This window comes from Cyprinodon variegatus, unplaced genomic scaffold (assembly GCF_000732505.1).
Source record: "Cyprinodon variegatus isolate N-32 unplaced genomic scaffold, C_variegatus-1.0 Scaffold752, whole genome shotgun sequence".
In the NCBI taxonomy this organism is placed as follows: domain Eukaryota; kingdom Metazoa; phylum Chordata; class Actinopteri; order Cyprinodontiformes; family Cyprinodontidae; genus Cyprinodon; species Cyprinodon variegatus.
Window position 1 is genome coordinate 364,071 of NW_015151205.1, and position 11,209 is coordinate 375,279.

Sequence of the window (11,209 nt, forward strand, 5' to 3'; positions counted from 1 at the left end):
TAAGGATAAATCCAACCAGCTCATACAGAAAGATTTCCCATTCTGATTATGTATTCAAACATCTCTGTGTCCTTTGGCTGTCATTCAGGGTTTATGTCTAAGTATGCCATATAACAGATGGTGTCTGGTTCGGGTAGAGACCCTGACCTGACATCAAGTCTATTCATAGCTTTACGGCCTGTTTTAATGTCAAGATTAAAGTGTTTACAATCTTTGCAGCCTTAGGTTGCAGAAATCTGAGATGTTGAATTTCTGTTACATCTCTGTGTCTTTGTGTGCTCTAGGTCAGCAGTTTATAGATGTTTGAAATGTTTGGCTTCAGCATAGTGAAAATAGACACGGCTGCTCCCTAAAGCCTAAAGTCACCCCGCAGCTCCACTTTGTCCTGAAGTTACCTTCTGCTGTTCCTCTGGAGATTTAGAGGGAAACCTGGTTCTGACATGGCTGAGATCGACCTGGAGGACTTCAGTGTTTACAGTCAGCTGACTGATGAAGAGCTGATCCAGATCGCTGTGGAGAGAAGCCTCTGGGACATACATCGCTTACCAGACTCTGATCGAAGGTCAGCCTCCGCAGATCCACCTCCAGAACCCAGGCACAGACCCGCAGACCTGCCCACACCTCTGCCTCCATCCCAACGGCCACAACCAGTACGAGTCCAGAACAATATAAATCCCCCCACTGCCCTGTCCAACTTTCTATACAAAGTCCTCAATAGGTAAGTTCAACTTGTTGGGTAAGAGTGATAAAACATTAAGGGACAGTCGGTAAATGCTGGAAAACAGCAGCACTAGCTGAAAAAGTCCTTAGACTAAAACAAAAACAAAACAGAAACATCCAGTAACAATGGAGGCACATGAGAGTAAAAAAACAAACCCTGCAAAACAATAAAAAACTCTTTAAAACAGGAGTTAAAGACTAAAAAAAGAATATAAACACTGAAAAAACATCCAATATGCAACACAATAACTGTAAACTCATTATTAAATACCAACAAGCATCCCATGAGCAGCCGAGACACTGGAAAGCAGCTACTATAAAACCAGAAAATAGTCTCTGCAAAGCAACACAAAAACTACAATCCTGAAAAAAAAATAATAAACAAAAAGAAACCTACATTTGTTTTGTGGATCTGGAGAAGGCATTCGACCGTGTGCCTCGGGGGGTCCTGTGGGCGGTTCTCTGGGAGTATGGAGTACCGGCCCTTTAATAGGGGCTGTTAGGTCTCTGTATGACCAGTGTCAGAGTCTGGTCCGCATTGCCGGCAGTAAGTCGGACCCGTTTCTGGTGAGAGTTGGACTCCGCCAAGGTTGCCCTTTGTCACCGATTCTGTTTATAACTTTTATGGACAGAATTTCTAGGCGCAGCCAAGGTGTTGAAGGGATCCGCTTTGGTGGCCATAGGATCCCGTCTCTGTTATTTGCAGATGATGTGGTTCTATTGGCTTCATCAGGGCGTGATCTACAGCTCTCACTGGAGCGGTTCGCAGCTGAGTGTGAAGCGGCCGGGATGAGGATCAGTGCCTCCAAATCCGAGGCCATGGTCTTGAGCCGGAAAAGGGGAGAGTGCCTTCTCCGGGTTGGGGAGGATGTACTGCCCCTAGTGGAGGAGTTTAGATATCTTGGGGTCTTGTTCACGAATGAGGGGAAGATGGAGCGGGAGATCGATAGGCGGACTGGTGCGACGTCTGCTGTGAAGCGTGCGCTGTACCGCTCTGTTGTGGTGAAGAGAGAGCTGAGCCAAAAAGCAAAGCTCTCGATTTACCGGTTGATCTACGTTCCTCCCCTCATCTATGATCATGAGCTTTGGGTCATGACTGAAAGAATGAGATCCTGGATACAAACGGCTGAAATGATTTTTCTCCTTAGTGTGTCTGGGCTCTCCCTTAGAGATAGGGGGAGGAGCTCAGTCATCCAGGGAGGACTCAGAGTAGAGCCGCTGCTCCTCCACATCGAGAGGAGCCAGTTGACGTGGCTCACGCATCTGGTTAGGATGCCTCCTGGACGTCTCCCTAGTGAGGTGTTCCAGGCACGTCCCACTGGGAGGAGGCCCAGGGGGAGACCCAGGACACGCTGGAGGGACTATGTTCCTCTGCTGGCCTGGGAGCGCCTTGGGATTCCCCCGGAGGAGCTGGACCAAGTGGCTGGGGAGAGGGACGTCTGGGTCTCCCTACTGAAGCTGCTACCCCCGCGACCCGACCCCGGATAAGAGAAAGAAGATTCATGGATGGACGGCCAAACAGAAACCAAAAGAGAGTAACTATTTTTATTCCCAATCTTAATATTTTCCGTGTGTATCTTTGTAAAAGGGGTAATTAAGATCATACAGAATTGGTTTGTTTTCTAATTCCAAATTTGGCATCTCTTCATCCATGCCTGCAATAAGAAGTTGTCAGATTCACTCTTGGAAGTTTTGACTGGATTTGATGAAACTTTTAAGCCTCTGTGTATAAAATAAATATTTTGATTGAGATGAAAAATCTACTTCCTGGTATGTTGAAGTACCAACGGTCTTAGTTTTGGGAATATATAAGAATTCTGCTCTAATTTGTAGTCACTGATCTGTCATCACCATATTTTAATTTGACCAACCGGATCTTCTCTAGGTTCTTTTTTCTATTTGGTGAGATTCGAATTGTGGGTCTTGACCTGGCCGGACCGGAGCGGAGCAAAAATAGCTCGGCTCTGTATTTTGACGATGATGGACGGAGAAGACGTACATGGACGGTGACGTGCGAAGGAGTAGCGGTGGATGTGTAACAGTGTGTCATTGGTTAACATGACTACGCAAGTCCTCCGTATGACGTATATGAGCAGAGCAGGGCAGGACGCGGCGGAGCGCTAACGGAGGATGTGGAATCTGGGGATAACAGCCAGTAAAACCTGCAGCACTGATGACAGATATAAAAAAAGCCATGAATAGAGACCGCAATTAAAACGCTGCAAAATTTAGAAAAGCAAAAAAATAAACCTGGACCAAAAAAAAACTTAGTCAATTAGATCATCATCTGCAGTCATGGGCTCAGATTGAACAGCACCTGTCGTGCTCCCGGCTGACCCAAACATTTCAGTTTATTTTAACAGAAGTTACACACATTTGGCCTGCTAGGAATTTTGAGTGTTGAGCAAATATTTCTCTCACGGCCTGGTCTTATCCAGCTGTGCTGAAGTCCGATAATAAAATCAGCAGAAAGAGAGGTCCCGGCAAAGTTGACTACAGACTTTTCAAGGGGTCTCATCCTCTGTCTGGTCTCTCTCCTTTTCTGCAGAAATATCACTTGCTTTGTGTTGGTTTTCATTTCTAGGACAATAAGGGGTTATGATCATTAACCCTTACTGAATGTTTCCCTTATGTCAGAGTACCCAGTCCTCTACAGACTATCATTATGAACGGAGATGCTGAGGCTTTAATGGAGGTGGTCCATACCAGGTACAGCAGTCTGACTGAGCCCAGCGATGAAGGCTGGATTGCTCTTCATGAAGCCGCTAACTATGGCCAGCTAAAGTGTGTCCAGATCCTGATCAGAGGTAAGGTTACGATTTTCCTCCAGCTTCAGTCCTTCATCTTTGTTCTAAAGTAGTTTTCACACAAGTTCTAAAATCAGTTTTAGATCTCAGTTACAATTGCAGATGAAAATCTCCATCCTTTAATTTTCTGTCACGTTTATCCCTACTGGGGTGGCTGCCTATCTCCAGCTGTCTATGGGTGAGAGGCGGGGTCAACCTTGGACAGGTCTCCAGTCCATCGCAGGGCAACACAGAGACAAACAACCATTCACACTCATGGAGCATTTAGAAAAGCCAATTAACCTAACAGTCATGTTTTTGGACTGTGGGAGGAAGCCAGAGTACCCAGAGAGAACCCACGCATGCTCAGGGAGAACATGCAAACTCCATGCAGAAAGACCCCGGGCCGGGGATCAAACCTGGAACCTTCTTGCTGCAAGGCAGCAGTGCTACCCACTGTGACACTGAGCAGCTCTAAGATGAGATGAACCAATTAGATGATTTAATCACTTCTACTTTTATCAAAAATAGATTTTTAAAGCGGTAGACCTTCTTTATACTAACACTGTCTGTCTTTCTGTCTGTCTGTCTGTCTGTCTACCTTATCTGATTTGCAATTGAGCATTTCTATAAGTCTAATGAGTTGTTAATGTTTTTCACAGACTAATTGTTTTAGTCTGTTTTTGTATTCTGGTAAAGAATAATAATAAAAAAAATTAAACAAACAGATTCAATACAATGTATGGATTAAATGCCATCCCAACTTGCACAGGCAAAGACGGACTATTAGACATAAAAGTTGTATGGTGGTAGCATGCCCCTGAAGCCCTGTCTGGGGCTGGAGCTTGTCAGCAAGTGCCTGGTGACAAGGTTATGCGTCCCAGGACTCATGCCAAGTCAGAGTAAACAAGTTGTCCCCCCCCAACATAATGTCATCTCGCTGGGGGGAGGGAATCCGAGCTCACATGTTAGAGATACTGGCTTGAAATAGTCAGGCTCATCTCCACATATAGTCTGATCTCTGGAACCCAGCGCGTTTAGAAAGCTTGGAGTCTCTACTACTCTGGAATGTCCTGCAGAGAGTGGCTGAAGGATTGGATGGCTTTGCCTTTAGCACTCCAAGTCAGGTTTCTCAGAAGTCTACTGCTTTTGTTTTGGCCAACCGGCCAAGCAGAAGAGCAGAGTACCCAGCTTTTTTTTTGGCATCCCATCAGCACCAATGTCGAAAATGACAAGTCACTTGGCAGTGTGTGCAAGAGACTGACAATTACTGTGTCACCAGCAAATCTTATATGTCTGTTTTGGTATGTGCAGTAGGTGGCAGGACGCATAATGTGCAAAATAAAGAGGCCAGTATTTAAGCTGCTAAGCTAAGACACATATTAAACTCTGTTAATCTTTTGTCTGGCCATGTCTTACCCGGTAGAAACAATTTCCCAGGAATATGATACATTTTGGGGACATGTAGGTACTTCTGGGGACCAACGACTGGTCTCCATGAGGTTCTCTTCTTGGAGTAGGGGCTAGCTTTGAGACTAAGGTGTGAATAGAGTCTAGGTTAGGCTTAGGGTTAGGCGTGTGTTGGTAATGGTTAGGCTCAAGGGTTAGGATCTGTATCAGGCAATAGAAATGAATGTAAACTGAATGGACGTCCATTGAAAGTTCCCAAAAGGATAGTGTACTATCGAGGATAGGCAGCTAGCAGGTATCTGAAGCAGCTGCTAGGTACCTTGAGACCAAACATGCAATGGCTGTGGGAGGAGTTTGATAATGAGGCCATGGACAATTACTACTGGTAAACCTCAAAGCGATTCCAGCAAACCGTTCACAACCGCAGGAGAGCGGAAGATATGCTTTAACGACACTTTATAGCGGGGATGAGAAGCTGCTGACCTCAGCAGAGAAAAGCTTCAGCGGCGGAGGAACTTTAATCTCAGGGTGTTGAGCTGTGGTTACTGTGTCACCTCTCCAACATTGTTTGGCAGTTTCGGAGAGTGCCAATGAACTGGCAGCGCTGTGTGGTGGTATCTCCTCATAGTAAGGGAGGCCAGAGGGGGTGTTCCAAATTCAGGGGAATACACCCCGCTTGCTCCCTGGGAAGGCCAATGCCAGGCCTATGACAGGAGATTCCAACTGATAGTTGATCCGTCGCATCAGGAGGAGCAGTGTGGTTTTCATCCAAGCCATGGAACACTGGACCAGCACCACCTCCTCTACATGGTATAGGAGCCCTGGAGAAGGTGTTCACACATCATCCCTCATGGTGCCCTTCCATGGGAGATTCAGGAGTACAAGGTCTGGGGTTAGGGTACGTACCCTAAGTTGTGAAGTTCAAACAAACTGGGGCCTTGGTCATAAATGAGGAGAGAACAAAGCAGGAGATCAGCAAATGGATTGATTACGCTGCAGTAGTTACTGGAATGCACCCTTACTCAGCATAACTGTCACAAGTACAGAGCAACAAAATTATCTCTCTGCATTTCACCCATTCCCTTGGGGAGAAGTGGGCTGCCAGTGTGGGGAGCAGCGTGGGTTTAAGGTTCTTCCTTAGGAACCCAGAGTGGCAGTCTGTGGGAGTGGGGCTTAAACCTCAGGATTTCAAGCGCAATGCCCTAACCACTAGGCCACCACTTCCCCAAAGCAGACATTAGCGAAGGGTCTTTCATAAGGACCCACACTGGCAGCCAATTCCCTCCAGCTGGGATACAAACCCAGGTTTCCTGTTTGCAGGATGGGTGACCAACCACTTGAGCTAGCCAGAACACCAACCTTAAGCTATGATCAGTAAAAAAGCATTTGGCCATCTGAGTGGGGCTCAAACGAGATGCTAGAACATCAAGGTACTAAGAATTAGGTACTAATCAAGTGAGTCAGTGGAAGGAGGTATTGATCAGGCAAGATAATTAGAGGAGGTATTGATCAGGTGAGGTAGTGGGACTAGCTGTGGTTCAAATGTGTGATTTCCTAGCCATCTCTGACCTTTGTCCTCAGCTGACCCCAGTTCCGTGAACAGGTGTACCCTGAATAATGAAACGGCTCTGCTGCTCGCTGCTTCGCAAGGAAAAGTTCCCTGTGTTGAGTTTCTTCTGAAACACGGAGCAAATGTAAACCTTGCCAACAAGGCCGGCGAGACTCCACTGTTTACTGGTGAGCTCTGGCATAAAGATGACATCACAGTCACATGGGTTAATGGGAATGAACACCTTTTTGTTCTGAGATCTTTGTCTCTTCCTCAGCATGTGAACATCCAAATGAAGAGGTTGTGGAGCTGCTGCTTACTTATGGAGCTAAGGTAAACCTCACCTGTACTCAGGGTGAAAGTCCCCTCCATGAAGCCAGCAGATATGGCTCTTTGGAACTCTGCGAGATATTACTGGATGCTGGAGCAGATGTGAAGTCAAAGAACATCTACGGCATTCAGCCGCTGTTCAGGGCTGCACAGAATGGGAATGCGGAAGCTCTGAAACTGCTTGCTCAGAGAGGTCAGTCCTGCAAAGAACCTGTGGTGTGTTGACCGCCTCCAGTAGCCCACTGTGTCCATGTTTTTTTTTTTTGTGCAGGTGCAGATGTTAATGGACAGGCAGGAGATGGAGCTTCACCGCTGTATGAAGCCTCTAAGAACGGCCACTGCTCAGTGGTGCAGGCACTGATCACCCTAAAAGCTGATGCTAATCGAGCCACCAAGGCTGGCCTGCTGCCGCTTCACGTGGCTGTGAGAAACAACCACAAACGGTCCGAACCCGACGAAAGGTTTTACTGCATGCGGCGCTTTGCTAGGAAGCCATAGGTGACTTGCGTGTGTGCACATCCAACCCAGACTTAGTAAGAAATACGGTGGTGCATGAGTTAAAGTTGTGGTCCATTTAAAATTAGTGGGAGCAGTTTTCTCACAGCTTTGTCTGGATGCACCACTATAGATTCAGTTGTTTTACCATCACCCATCAATAATCTGTGTTGGATCAGACTCTTCTTCTGGGATTGAAGTTGCTCTTTCTCTTTACAGAATTGTGTCCTTGTTGATCCCGCTCACCAGCAGCGTTGCAATTCAGAGCTGTGGCATCAGTCCTCTGCACATCGCTGCAGAGAGGAACTGGGACGAAATCCTTGAGCTGCTAATCAAGTCAGGCTTTGATGTCAACGCTGAGCTGTCTAACGAGCGTTCCAACATGTACGAAGACAGACGGAGCACGGCTCTCTACTTCTCCGTCTCCAATGGAAACCTAGAAGGTGCCGAGATGCTCCTGGAAGCTGGAGCGAATCCCAACCTGGACATCTTCCACCCGCTGCTGATTGCCGTCCGCCTCGGCTGGGTGGACATGGCGGAGCTGTTGGTGAGGTATGGTGCAGATGTCAACGTTCAGATGTCCACACAGCCGTCCTCATTCCCATCAGCCATCCTGCTTGGGATGGAATCTCCTCCCATTCTCAAACTACTGCTGGATAATGGCTGTAATGCCCGCCTCTGCTTCCAGTGTGTTTACGGCCTAAAACCGCATCCGGTCTTCATTCCATCACGGCGTCCTGTTGAAGAGCTACGGGTCAACCAGCAGTTGCAGCCACAGCGCTGCATCCAGGTGAGGTTTTTTTGTTATTCAACCAATCAGTGAATCTTTTGTGCAGCTTGCCTTTCTTAATCATAAGGTTTACCACAGGAGAGTGGAATGGTTCATTATTTTCTGGAGGTGCATTAAATTCTAATGTTAGAAGATAAGGCCTTGGATAAATCGTTCAAGGCCTGTTGAACGATTTATCCAAAAGGATGTGATGGTTAGAGATTTTTATACAGAACTATGGAAGACATGTAAGAACAACTCTGAACCTGGAAAGTAAACCAAAACACAAATTACTGAACCATTTAAGGAGTTCTCACATCAAAATCAATCTGTAAAACGTGTTTGTTGGGCTTTTAGCCAGAACTTACCAGAAAATAGAGTGTTTCCCTTTTTCTTATGTGGACTTCGTTCAATCAAGAAAAGCCAAGAAAGAACGCTCACCAAAAAGTATGACTTTCCCTTGGATTGACGTCAAACCTGGAAGGGTGCTAACATTAGCTCAACTTACTACCATCATGCTACCGTTAGCCCAACTTGCCCTCATTATATTACTATTAGCTCGGCATGCTATCATCATGCTCTCAGCCCACCTTGCCATCATCATGCTACTAGACCACCTTGCTATCATCATGCTAACATTAGCCCACCTTGTCATCGCCATGCTACCATTAGCTCACATTGCTGCCATCATGGTAGCATTACCCTGCCTTGCCATCATCATTCTATTAGACCACCTTGCTATCATCATGCTATTACCCCACCTTGCTATGATCATGCTACCTTTAGCCCATCTTGCTACCATCATGCAACCGTTAGCCTGCTTCACCATCATCATGTTATCAGTCTACTTTGCTATCATCATGCTACCATTAGCCCACCTTGCTACCATCATGCTACCATTAGCCCACCTTGCTACCATCATGCTACCATTAGCTCACCTTGCTACCATCATGCTACCATTAGCCCACCTTGCTATCATCATACTAACATTAGCCCACCTTGCCATTATCATGCTACCATTAGCCCACATTTCTACAATCATGCTACCATTAGCCTGCTTCGCCATCATCATTCTATTAGCCCACCTTGCTATCATCATGCTCTTAGCCTACCTTGCCATCACCATGCTGCCATTAGCCCATCTTGCTACCATCATGCTACCATTAGCATGCCTTGCCAACATCATGCTAACATTAGCCCACCTTGCTACATCATTCTAGCAATAGCCTGCCTTGTCATCATCATGTTATTAGTCTACTTTGCTATCATCATGGTGCAATTAGCCCACCTTGCTACCATTATGCTATCATTAGTCTCAGACTTAGGCTTTGACAAATTTATTTTGTCATTTTGTATACACAAGTGTAAACAAAAAGAAATTTCGTTTAGAGCAGCTCTCTAGACAATTTGTTTTTTTTAAAGTGCAGCCTTGATAAGCTAAACAGCAGTTGTACGTAGTTGAGCTGCTACTGCTGCATCCAGCTCCTGAAGCACTCGCTTCTCCTGGCTCAGGGGAGGAAGAGGACGATGATGACGATGCTGTGAGGGTGGTAGCCGATTAGCCTGCCTCGCCATCATTACTCTAAAATTAGCCTGCCTTACTATCATTATGCTAACATTAGCCTGCCTTACTATCATTATGCTAACATTAGCCTGCCTTACTAACATTATGCTAACATTAGCCTGTCTTACTTTCATTATGCTAAGATTAGCTTGGCTTGCCATCATCTTGCTAACATTTATCCAACTTGCTATCATCATGCTAACATTAGCCCACCTCACCATCATCATGCTAGGTAGCAGCCCTAGTGCCATTTGCAAGAAGAGCTGTAACTAAAGATTATCTTGTATATCGATAAATCTGTTGATTATTTTTCAATTAATCAATTAATAATCATAAAGAAAAAGGTTCCACAAAGAATATTTTATTACAATTAAACCAGATTTGTCATTGTCGCTGTGTTTGTGATGTTGCTTTTAGTGGTGAGAGGGCTTGGTGGTGCTAGTGTATGGCAGCATGTCTTGTGTCAGCGTGCCCTATAGCTGCTGTGGCTCCACTGTAACTCACCACCATCAGCATGTGAATCACTTTGGAGTCTTGGATTAAGAGCTCTATAAGCCTAGACCATTTAATATTTAAGAAGCCACATTTAAAGGTTAAAATAAGAAGCTACAGATTATCAAGATAAACACAAAAAGAGAACCAAACATCTCAAGATCAGAACCAAAGGTGTTGGTTGCGCTAAGGACTCTCTTCAGGCCAATCAGATTCTTTCCACAAAGTGACTCATCTATGTCCACATGGACCTAACTTTAGGTGCTGGAAGACTGAACCAGCCTACTATTGTAGGACCAAGGGTAACATGGGGGTGTTCCTGTGTGTGTTCCAGTACTGCGAGGCCATCTCCAACTCAGCTCTCTGCCAGATATCGGGTCCCATTATCTCCATGTTCCTGGACTACGTCGGCCACGTCCGTCTCTGTTCCCGACTTCTGGAGATCCTGGAGAGTCGCAGTGACTGGGCCTCCATCAAACTGAAAGCTGGTGGGACTAATTAGCTTCTGCATCATCAGGATTTTCATAATAGAATTCGGTGATTCAGAGTTAGATCATACACTAATCTTTATCAGGAAATCCTGGCTCATTCAGACCAGTCAGGTCGAAGCCTCCAGGAGGTTCATCAAAGATTCACTACATGATTGAGAGCAATAATGCATTGTGAACAACTAGGATGAGGAAACATACACGCAAAACAAAAATAAATCGTTTTTATTTTTGGACCCTCAAAGTGCCACCATGTTAATCAGCATACACATCATCAGTGAGAGAAATGTGCAAGTTTGTTTTCCCTGAAGGCGTAATCAGGACATTCTGTAGGTTAATGCATTAAATGAGCAGAAGCAGCGATGAGGTGTCAGTGTGCGAGCTATGCAAACTTTAGATCCTGTCAGTCATTGTTCAGGGCTAAGGTTCCCCTGTGTCTGTTCTTCCTCAGTTCCTCCTCATCCTCTGATGCAGCTCTGCAGACTGACGATCCGGTGCGTGCTCGGAGTGCAGAGGCTCAAACTCCTCCACACTCTTCCACTTCCTGTCCGGCTCATCCGCTTTCTGTGTCACGACACGAACTGTTCCTTACCTGAAGACAGCTGA

General features: G+C 45.8%; 1 protein-coding gene across 1 annotated transcript; it reads left to right on the forward strand.

The window, feature by feature from the left end:
• The first annotated feature begins 440 nt into the window (after positions 1 to 440).
• LOC107098161 (ankyrin repeat and SOCS box protein 2-like) lies at positions 441 to 11,209 on the forward strand. The gene is made up of 8 exons (XM_015395663.1): positions 441 to 718; positions 3,358 to 3,527; positions 6,498 to 6,653; positions 6,743 to 6,988; positions 7,067 to 7,238; positions 7,510 to 8,080; positions 10,450 to 10,603; positions 11,055 to 11,209. Exons 1-8 carry the CDS (start codon positions 441 to 443, stop codon positions 11,207 to 11,209), a joined length of 1,902 nt encoding a protein of 633 aa, XP_015251149.1.

What these genes read in the sequence shown, in the direction of transcription:
- LOC107098161 (XM_015395663.1), top strand. Translation starts at nt 441, where the DNA reads ATGGCTGAGATCGACCTGGAGGACTTCAGTGTTTACAGTCAGCTGACT. An exon ending in CTATACAAAGTCCTCAATAG is followed by an intron (nt 719 to 3,357) that starts GTAAGTTCAACT and finishes CCCTTATGTCAG; the next exon opens with AGTACCCAGTCCTCTACAGA. An exon ending in GAAACTGCTTGCTCAGAGAG is followed by an intron (nt 6,989 to 7,066) that starts GTCAGTCCTGCA and finishes TTTTTTGTGCAG; the next exon opens with GTGCAGATGTTAATGGACAG.